This window comes from Echinops telfairi, unplaced genomic scaffold, assembly GCF_000313985.2.
Source record: "Echinops telfairi isolate 266 unplaced genomic scaffold, ASM31398v2 ScPeMD7_31;HRSCAF=116, whole genome shotgun sequence".
Lineage (NCBI taxonomy): Eukaryota > Metazoa > Chordata > Mammalia > Afrosoricida > Tenrecidae > Echinops > Echinops telfairi.
Window position 1 is genome coordinate 29,449,022 of NW_022103928.1, and position 9,899 is coordinate 29,458,920.

General features: G+C 59.1%; 1 protein-coding gene across 1 annotated transcript in view; it reads left to right on the forward strand.

Annotated features, from left to right (window-relative positions):
* Positions 1–9,899, forward strand: part of NUP210 (nucleoporin 210) — a 104,220-nt gene that overhangs the window by 71,839 nt on the left and 22,482 nt on the right. Inside the window, exons 20-26 of the mRNA XM_045290135.1 lie at positions 2,397–2,525; positions 3,517–3,644; positions 3,781–3,916; positions 5,532–5,594; positions 5,722–5,901; positions 8,572–8,652; positions 9,557–9,688. Of these exons, the coding sequence (XP_045146070.1) occupies positions 2,397–2,525; positions 3,517–3,644; positions 3,781–3,916; positions 5,532–5,594; positions 5,722–5,901; positions 8,572–8,652; positions 9,557–9,688 (849 nt within the window). The remainder of the gene's footprint in view (positions 1–2,396; positions 2,526–3,516; positions 3,645–3,780; positions 3,917–5,531; positions 5,595–5,721; positions 5,902–8,571; positions 8,653–9,556; positions 9,689–9,899) is intronic.

Sequence of the window (9,899 nt, forward strand, 5' to 3'; positions counted from 1 at the left end):
TCCTAGACGGGGGCCAGAGTACCTGGGCACCTCCCCAGCTTTGCCATTTGTGTCTGTGTGTAACCCAAGGCAGGTTCCCAGCCCATGCAGGCGTCCGTCTCCCATGTGTACATCAAAGTGCCCCGGAATTGGCTCTATCCAAATAGATACTGGAAAATGCTAAGATGAGCACCTCCGGATGTCTACCTCTTAGACTACTACTATTCTCCGTAAAGCCAAGCATGCCAAAGCACCAGGAGATGGCCTCTGTTCCGTCACTTGCCTGGTGGCCCTGGCTCAATCAGCTCATCAGGGCATGTGTCCTGGGGGCTGTACAGGCAAGTCCCTGGGTCATGAGACAGTTCACAGATGTGGCTACTCGCCGACGGGTTGGCATTCAAGTCCACTCAGAGGCACTTCAGAAGAACAGCCTGGCCACTAGGTTCCCCAAAACACAGCCACTGAGAGTCCCTCTGGGGCACAGTTCTTCCCAGACTCCCAGGCTGGCCTTCAGGTCAGCTGCAGCTGACGGGCCACGGACTGGGTCCGAGGCTGCAGAAGGGTTCCCGACAGCCTGGGCCAGAAGGGGAGGGAGACACTCAGCACCCATCTGTGTGGACGTTTAAGGACAGGTGAGGGTGACCTTCAGAGCAGGCCAGAGGGTCCGTGGGACTGGAGCCACCTGCCGCACCAGGGAAGATTCTCCTGAAGGAATCCACGGGAGCTAAAGTTGGCAGGGTGAGTAGGAGCCAGCCAGGTGAAGGTGGGGGAAGAGGAGGCCCCGTTGCTCCCCGCAGTCTAAATCTACCAGGGGCTCCTTCCTCTTCATCCCACCAGGCCCGAGACCCCCCTTCCTGGGGCCCAGCACACACCATGCTTGTCCTGTGACAGATAGAATTTGTACGAGCGACCCTACCAAGCTTCCCAGAAGCCACTGAGCCATCAGCTGACACGGCCCGTGGCCTGCCTGTGTGTGGCTGCCCAGACTTTGCCAGGAGAGGGCAGTGCCCCGGATCAGAGCCCATGAAAGCTAGTAGGGGTGACACTGAGAAAGAAGAGGCTGGTTACTTCCGGAAATCTTTGGGGCCTCAGGACCCCTTAAATTGGGTTGCTGTGAGTAAGAGTTGACTCCTGGCAGTGGGTGGGTATGAACCCCCAAGGCAAGAGGATCCCCCTGGCTTCGAAGAACCACGAGAAGGCCAGGGTGGCTGGAGCTTAGGCAATAGGGAACATAGATGATCGGGCCGGAGCCAGAGCCCACTGTCCTGTGGAGGACATAGACTGCCTTCTCCGCGCGGCCAGCATGGATCAGAGCGTCCACCTGGGGACGATGGGCTCCTTCCTGGCTGTCTCCTTTGAGTCAGCAGTCTGAGGTCTTTCTGTAAGGTCTCGACGGCTGGGAATCCACTGCAAACAGTTGCTTGCTGGACCCAGCACGCACGCCCTCAGAACCCACAAGCAAGCGTCGTTATAAGACCACAAAGGGAACGCGGCCCCACGGAGGCAGGCTCAGCTGGAGCTGTGGAGTTATCCCATGGGGCTTCCTCCCTAGTTCCGGGACTCCTCTCTGCCCAGCTTCACCGTCCAGCATCTGAAACTCGTGCCCAAGCAGCAGGACAGGCTGCTGGAGGTCCGTTCTGAGTAGGCGAATGTTACGGGGACAAGGGAGTGCCTAGCATCTGCAGCACCAGAGTGTGGCCATGACGCAGTGGGGAGACGTTTTCTTTTAAAGATGGAAGAAGAGTTTTAAAAAGAAAGAGGTCTCTGTCCGTGGATTGGCTGGAACACATGACCTACGATTGGCTCGTTCACCGGGAGCCTGACTGAGGGCTCAACTACAAATAGAGCCGCAGTGCAGAGGTGAATGAGCACTGAAGGGCTTCCCCCGGAGTGAGTTCTAAGACTTGAACTCAGGTTCTGTGAGTTCTTCTAAAAGAGATCCCCTGGAAAGCCAGGCTGTGGAACCTGGCCTGCTGCTGCACCTGGGGTGACCTGGGACCCAGCCTTCCTGTTACCAGGGTTGCAGCAAAGGTAGCTGGGATCTAGAGAGAGACCTGGGTTTGGGCTCTCCCTCCAAGTGTGAGTGTCCATGTGCCGGGGCTGGCACCTGGCTGCTCCTTCCTTGATAAAAGGTGCTGTGTAAAACAATTATGCTTCCCTGGGTGACCTTCCAGTGCTCGCTGTCCAAGCCTATCTCATTAGGGGTGGGTCCATGCAGCCTGGCCACCAGTGCGGGGGGTTTTGCTAAGGTTGTGCCCTGTCCTCTGTCCAGCCCCCGGCCAAGGCTGAGACACAGCATCCCAGGGTGCAGGTGGGGTCAGAGGCACAGAGCTGCTGCAGACCCTGGGAGCAGAGATGATCTCAGAGGCTCGCCCACTCACCTCCCCCACCTAACCAGGCCCCTGTGTGTCTTCCAGGTGCACCCTCTGCTTCCCGGCACCCTGAGCATCAGGATCCACGACCTGTGTCTGTCCTTCCCGACCCCGGCCAAGGCCGACATTTCCATCTCCGACATCCAGGAACTGTACATCCGGGTGGTCGACAAGGTCTGTGTAAACTCCTGGACGGGCCTCTGCTGATCCTCTGAAGCCAGAAGCCGTGCGCCCCACAGCCACCTAGGGAAGGGGGCGCATTCTGTTTGCCTTTGTCCTGGTCTCATCCCGAGGAGCCGTCTTCCCCGCGTGGGTGACCCAGAGGAACCTCTGCTGGGACATTTTCTCACTGACTGTACATTCTGCCTCGGGATGAGCCTCAAGATGAGGGTTTCCCAGCGTCGGGCCGCCGTGGGGAGCGAGCGGGCTAAACGTTCAGCCGCTTGCTAACTCTGGTTTGGGCTTCCGGGGAAGCTGGGTGGCAAAGGAGTACAACATACTCAGGCTGTGTGCTTCTGCAGCAGGACTGAATGGAAGAGTCAGCTCACTTGTGCCTGTCAAAGAGGGAATGTCCCTTCCTCGATACTAGCCAGGCTTACAGAGGACGGCCATCCCGTTCTTGCTTTCTGGGTAATGGAAAGGGGGGGGCGGGGATTCTCAGCGCACATACATTATTTAGCTCCTATTGTGTGTCTAGGAGCCCTGGTGGTGTCATGGGTTATGCATTAGGCGGCTAACCCCAAGGTCAGCAGTTCAAACCCACCAGGTGCTCCAGGAGACGAAGCTGAGGCTGTCTGCTCCCGTGAAGATTTACAGTCACAGAAAGCCAAAGGGACTGTCCTGTAGGGTCACTAGGAGTCAGCGTGCACTCTGTGGCAGCGAGTCCAGGCAGAGAGAGCTACTGCCTGGTGCTCGCGCTAGCTGCCGGACGGTTAGCTATCTGAGAGCCGAGACCGCAATTCCCCCAATCTAACTCTCCCCAAGACCCTTGTATGCAGGAAGCACCTAACGGGTTTCCCTCTGCCGACTGGGGGCGATTGTTCCTGATTTCCTGGTCGATGGGCTTGAGGTGGGGGGGCGTTATCTCAGAAAGTGGTGAGATGCCACCCGTGGTGGGATCGATTGTTCAAGCACTGTCCCTGCATCTCTGTGCACCACCACGTAGGTAGAGATTGGGAAGACGGTCAAGGCCTACGTCCGTGTGCTGGACTTCTACAAGAAGCCTTTTCTGGCCAAGTACTTCACCTTTATGGACCTGAAGCTCCGAGCAGCCTCCCAGATCGTCACCCTGGTGTGAGTGCCCCTCGGGTCAGCAGTGGCTGGTCTCGGGGAACGGTCTAACCCCGGACGGGTCTGTTGCTGGTGGCGAGTGGAGTGTGTGCGTGTCTGTGTGTCTGCATGTGTAGCCCAACTTTGCCCTCCATTCCAGAGCCCTTGATGAAGCCCTTGACCACTTCACCGCCACGTTCCTGGTCCATGGTGTGGCCATTGGCCAGACCAGCCTGACGGCGACCGTGATGGACAAAGCTGGACAGAGAATCAACTCAGCCCCACAGCAGATCGAAGTAAAATGGCCCCTGTCACGTGTGTGCATGCCTGTGCTTAGACGGGGGTTGGAGGTGGTGTGTGTGTATGAGAGAGAGAGAGACAGAGACAGAGACAGACAGGCTGGGAGCTTTAGGGACAGCCCATGGCAAGGCCATGCTAAAGTCTGGGCTCCTCAGTGCTTGTGGTCTATAGGCAGCTTTTACCAGCCCCAGGGGCCTGGGCAGCACAGCTAGACTGTGGCCAAGGGGACAGTGTCGCTCAAGAGCCTGGTAGTGGCATGTGTTGCATATCAAGGGTAATGGTCAAGCATAGCTCACACCTTGAGCTCCTGTCAACGGTGAAGGGGACAGACAGGTACCGACTCCAGAAAGCAACGGCTGGGCAGGAACTCCCGGAGGATGTTGGGCCTTGTGGGGAGGACTCCCCCCCCGCAATCCATCCTAAGGGACGTGAGAGCAAGTGCCCGGGGTCAGGGCTCTGCACGGGGATGCGCACAGCAGGGAGGTCATCAGGAGGAGGGTCCTCGTCAGGCCCTGATGTCCTGGGCCCTTGTCCCTTTGTGTGACTTGGGGGCTGTGCCCTGGCATGAGGGCTGACCAGAGCAGAGATCATGGACACTATGTCCAAGCTGATCCCTTGGCCGCATCAAACCACTTGGCTTTGGCCAGGTCCCCTGTGGGTCTCAGGCTCACGAGCGCTGGTGGGGGCTATTTATCCACATTCCTGAGCAGGAGCCTGACTTCTGCCTCTAGATGAACATATACTCGTCTTTGCCTGCTATGAGGAATTCATCTCTGCCTATAAATAGCACAGTCCTACAAAGACTAATCCTCACACGCAAAGTGCCCCCTGGCCAGCGTGGGCACTCACTCACCTGCCGGACAAGGGTTTCCAAAGCTCCTTTCAGGCAGGGAACGAGAGGGGGCAGGAGAGAGGTGGTGGGGCTCTGTCCTGTTACGGAGCCGGCCATCTGCATCCCCAGTCTCCAGCCTGGGCTTCCCCTTGCCCCCAAACCCTGCCCCTCATCTGAGACGATGGGGGAGTCCAAGCCGAGAGCCTTGTGAAGGTGGCCTCTCAGTCAAGATTAGGAGACGTGTGGGAGAAGAGGCAGCCGCCCCTCCCTTCGAGTTGGGGCATCTCAGAGGCCACGGGAACTTGCAGCAGAATTTCTGGGAGGGCTGCTTAAGCTCAGATTGCAGGACCCCCTACACACACCCACACACTCCTGTGCAGGTTTGGGGCTGGGCTGGAGGCTTTGCTTTCTAGCATGTCCCCAGGTGCTGCTCCTGCTGCCACCAGGGGCCCACGCTTTGAGCAGCTTTGCTCCGCCGGGATTTCTCAGGTGGGATCCCGGATGAGCAGACGCCCTTCTTTCCATCCGGCTCTTCGTCTGCAGCGCAGCCAGAGCCTGCAGTTGGCCAAAGGCAGCGCACCCGGAGGTGGGGGGTGGCAGGGGGCAGCCATGTCCCTGGGCTAACAGCCCCGTCGGCTCCCCTGGAGTGGACTCCAGACCCTGTGGACCACCGTCCCAGTGGAGCAATGACTAGCCTCATGTCTCCCCCTCCTCTAAAACCCAAGAGTTGTGAGTTTGGGGCAGAACCCCTCCCCCTTCCCTCCTCTCTCCACACCCAGGTCTTCCCTCCATTCAGGATGATACCCAGGAAGGTGACTCTGATCATTGGGGCCACCATGCAGGTAAGAGCCACAAGGCCTGACTGGCAAGGAAGGGGCTGCCCGTACCACCTGATGGGCTTTGGTAGAGTGGCCGGGGCCGGAGGCATCGCTGATAACCCAACCCCCCCGCTGTTCCCTGCCACTCCAGATCACATCGGAGGGCGGCCCCCAGCCTCAGTCCAACATCCTGTTCTCCATCAGCAACAAGAGGGTGGCCACCGTGGGCAGCACGGGGCTGGTGCAGGGCCTCACTGTGGGCAATGGCACCGTGGCCGGCGTCGTGCAGGCGGTGGATGCTGAGACGGGCAAGGTCCTCGTGGTGTCTCAGGTACAGGAAGTTGACCCAGGGGCCCAGGACACTTTCCCCAGAGAGGGTGCCTGGGTCCCACCTGGGCCATTCGGTGTGCGTTCAGGCAGCTGCGGCCACCCTGTTTGTCAGATTCAGGGCCTGCCTCTGGATCCCCACCCGCTCTAGAGGTTCTCCTGCCCATGAGTCTGTTGCCTCCCCCCCCTCCCCGCCCCATGAAATGGGGCAGCACCTAGTCCCCGAGGCTGCCCTGTCTCAGCCTGAGCCCCTCACTCCTTTAGCTCCTTCTCATGGGACGTGCTCTCCAGCAACCCCTGCCCACCCTGCCCCAGCACGCCCCAGTTTGCAAACACGATCGTGGCTGTGCTGTTGTGTTAGCAGGTGCTACACTGAGCACCTCACCTCCGCCCTCTTCAGCCCTTCCACCCACTGCATGCATTTCATTCCTGCCCCATGGCAGGCAGAAGGCCTGAAGGTCAGAGCAGAAAGGACTGCCCTTGGGTGACAGCTTTAGGAGCCTGGCATTAGAGCACCCAATCCTTGTATGAGGTTAGCTCAAGCAAAGCTGAAGGATGGGGCGGAGAGGATGCTCCTGGCCCCAGCACACTCCGGGTCTCATACATGTGCTCAGTGACGGTTGCAGCGATTCTGGGAAAACAACAGAAGTTCAGACGTGGGCGTGTACTCCCAGGACACAAAGGACACCTCAGGGGTGTCCACTGACAGCTGTTGCACACCAGAGATTCAGCCTCTCCCGGGTGCCTTTGTTAGCATTGGAGACATTCCTGGGTGCCTTCCTGGGTCATCAGAAAGCCAGGAGCCTGAGCTAGAGAGGCCTCCTTTGCAGGGTGGTGTCCCTGCCCCGAGGAGCTGTGACCCTGGGCAGTTGATCTCTCTGAAGCCTGACCATCTTCGTTCTTTGCTTCTCTGGAAAGGATATGGGAGGAGGGCCCTTCCACGTTGTGAGCAGGGCCCGCGGGCCCTCGGGTGGCCCCGTGGCATCCTGGGTCTGTGCTCGACAGCAGCTCCGTAAGGGCTGCTCCATGGACCTCGGTCAGTGCGAGCAACGCTGCGTGTCAGGTCATGGGGCTGTCACTGTTCCTGAGAGAACGGGCCGGTGTCCAGCCGTTTGAGGAGGCGGCATATGACCACGAACCAACGGTGTTGGCAGAGGAAGTCCAAGCTGCACGGAGGGCACTGGCGGGAAAACACAGGCCTGGGAAGGGATGGGACGCAACCCGAGAAGATTCCACAAACTGATGCAGCACCGGAAGTGCTCACTCGTCTCTGCCAGGACATTTGGGAGACAGCTTGACAGCCACCACCGCCAGGAACATGACGGTGGACTCGTCACTTCCCAGAGCACAGCCCCCGAGCAGCAGGCGCTCCCAAAGCTGTCTGAGCGCCGAGGAAGAAGGCCGGAGTCCCTGGGAGCAGTGCCTCAGCCGGGGCTGAGCAGAGGGGGTGCACACCCAGCTGAGTTCTCTGCACTTGACTTTGATCTGACATTGAGTCTATTGCTTGGCTCCGTCTTCCCACAGTTTTCGTGTCTGCCTGCAAGTGTCCGAGGTGAACCACCCAGTCTGAACCACTGGGTCGGCTGCCTCGATTCTGGGTATTGATTTTGTAAAGACAGGAAGCAAACTCCGGAGATGCTGAAATCGCCGCTCTGCAGCGTGGTGCAGCGTGCAGCCGGGCTTCCCGGAGGGGAAAGACCGACCCCAGGAGGCCTGGCCTTGTTTTGTTTGTTTTGTCTAAAGAAAGGGTTCAGGGCGCAGGAGCAGACTGGGTTTTTCTGATCTGGGGAGCCCAAGTAGCTGAAAAGTCAGCCGGTGGGAAACTAAATGCCACGCATGCATTTGCCCGCCTGACTTCTGCCTCTCCTCTTTGTGGTCTGACCTTCCAGGACCACCTGCCTCTCTGGGGCCCCCATCTGGTGGGTGGGGAGAACTTCAGGAGACACATCCTGGTGGCCCTGGCACATGGACGGGCTGTGCCATCCTCAGCTTCTCTGCCCCTTATCCTGGACACAGAGACAGCAGGGGGTGTCAGGACGAGCAGTAGTGAGGAGGACAAAGGAGGGGAACGAAGGTTGAGCATATGGGGTGTGCCAGATGTTACCCCACATCACAAGGCACAGAAGGTGGCATCCGCGTGAGCTCATAACGTTGAGAGGCTTAGTAGTCCAGCGTTAGCACAAAGCCTGTCGCACTGTGAAGTGACCAATAACATTCACATTTGACCAACGTAACAGGCACATCGCGTTCAGAATGAGGAAGAGGATAAACTGCTCTAATCAAACTCCGCCCGGCCATGCCTTCAGCCTGCACGTTGCTCTGTCAGACATGGAAGGAGACAGTGCTGGGTTTGGTGTTGGGAGGAAGTGGGGGTGCCGGGCCTAGAGAAGAACAGGCCTGTCTCTGATCTGGAGCAGCTAGAGCTCTGAAAACCAGGCTGGGACCCCCAAGAGGACGGGGAAGGCAGGAGCCAGGCCATGTGGGACAGGCTGCCGCAGGAAGATGGGCTGTGAGCTGGACACGCTGTGTGCAGGTACCTTCCAGCCAGGTGACTGAGCTGGCAGCAACAGGGGCTCCCCTCTCTTAGAGGGGTCCTCTCCTCAATCACCCGCCTCTCGCACAGACTCCACCAGTCCATCTCCAGGCAGCCTGAGCCTGAACACCTTTCTCCTAGGATCAGGTGGAGGTGGAGGTACTGCTTCTCCGGGCAGTGAGGATCCGGGCCCCCATCACGCGGATGAGGACAGGGACCCAGGTGAGGTGTTCTCGGGAAGCCTTGGACTTTGAATCCTGTTTCAGAATGAGCCTGGAGAGGCCACCACCATCCACCTCTGAACCTTGGCATGTGCTGTCCCCTCTGCTTAGAGACCCCCTAGGGGAAGCCTTCCAGATTCCCCACCCACATCCAGTGGGCACCCTCTCTCTGTTGTTTGTTCTCCGCATGACACTCCTGTGGCGCACAGCATTCCTCTCCTTCACGTGCTGCTACGCCCATACGGTTACTGACACCTGCTGCTTCTCGTGACTTGCCTGCCCACATCTGGACCAGCACCTGGCATGGTAACAGGGGCTCGTGTTTGCCGAGCGCTCGCTCCACTGGCCTGGTGCTCTCTGTGCAGACATGCGGGCAGCAGCAGTGATGTCTTCCCCCTTTCCCAGAGAGGGCACCTTGGTCGTTCAGAGGTTCTCTTGATGCCCAGTTCACCCAGCCACTGTGTATTGGAGCCAGGCAGGTTGGCTCCCAGTTCATGTGCTCTTTAGCTACATGGTCTCCTCTCTGATGGGTGCCCGCAAGTCTGCACCTGTGCCCACCTGTGTGTGCAGGGAGCACCTGCTAGCCTGGGAGGAGAGGGGCCACAGGGCAGTAAGGATGTGTTGTGCTCCTCCAGGTCTGGAGACGGGCCTCCCTGTCCTGAGAGAAGAGCCGCCTCGTGGCCGGCCGTAGACTGGGTCTGTCCTCGGTGTCATTGTTGGCTTTCTCAAACCCTCCCAGATGTATGCCGAGCCCTTCTTGAGCTGGGGAGGAACCGAGCACAGTCCCCAGACCTCAAAGGGGAGGGACACCCTCCTGGCGGTGCCCTGTGTTCCAGGGCACCCTCGGCCTGCCCTTGGGGAGGGCTCCTGCCCTGGGGTCACCGAGCTTGGCTTCTCGCTCCTAGATGCCAGTCTATGTCACCGGGATCACCAGCAGCCAGAACCCTTTCTCCTTTGGCAACGCCGTGCCAGGCCTCACCTTCCACTGGTCTGTCACCAAACGGGACATCCTGGACATCCAGGGACGGCACCATGAGGTAACCGCCACCCTGCATCTCTGGCCAGTGCCGGGTGGGGGCTTTTGACCCCATCTCCACATAGGGTCTTCACCTCTGCCCGGCTGTCACTGGGGCTCCCTCCCCTTCTCTCGGGGCTCACAGACTCCCTGCTCCAAACGGTGCCTGCACCCTAAGCCCTACCTCGTGTCCAAGTCCTGGGGGTCGAACGACCCTTTCTCAGGGGTCACCC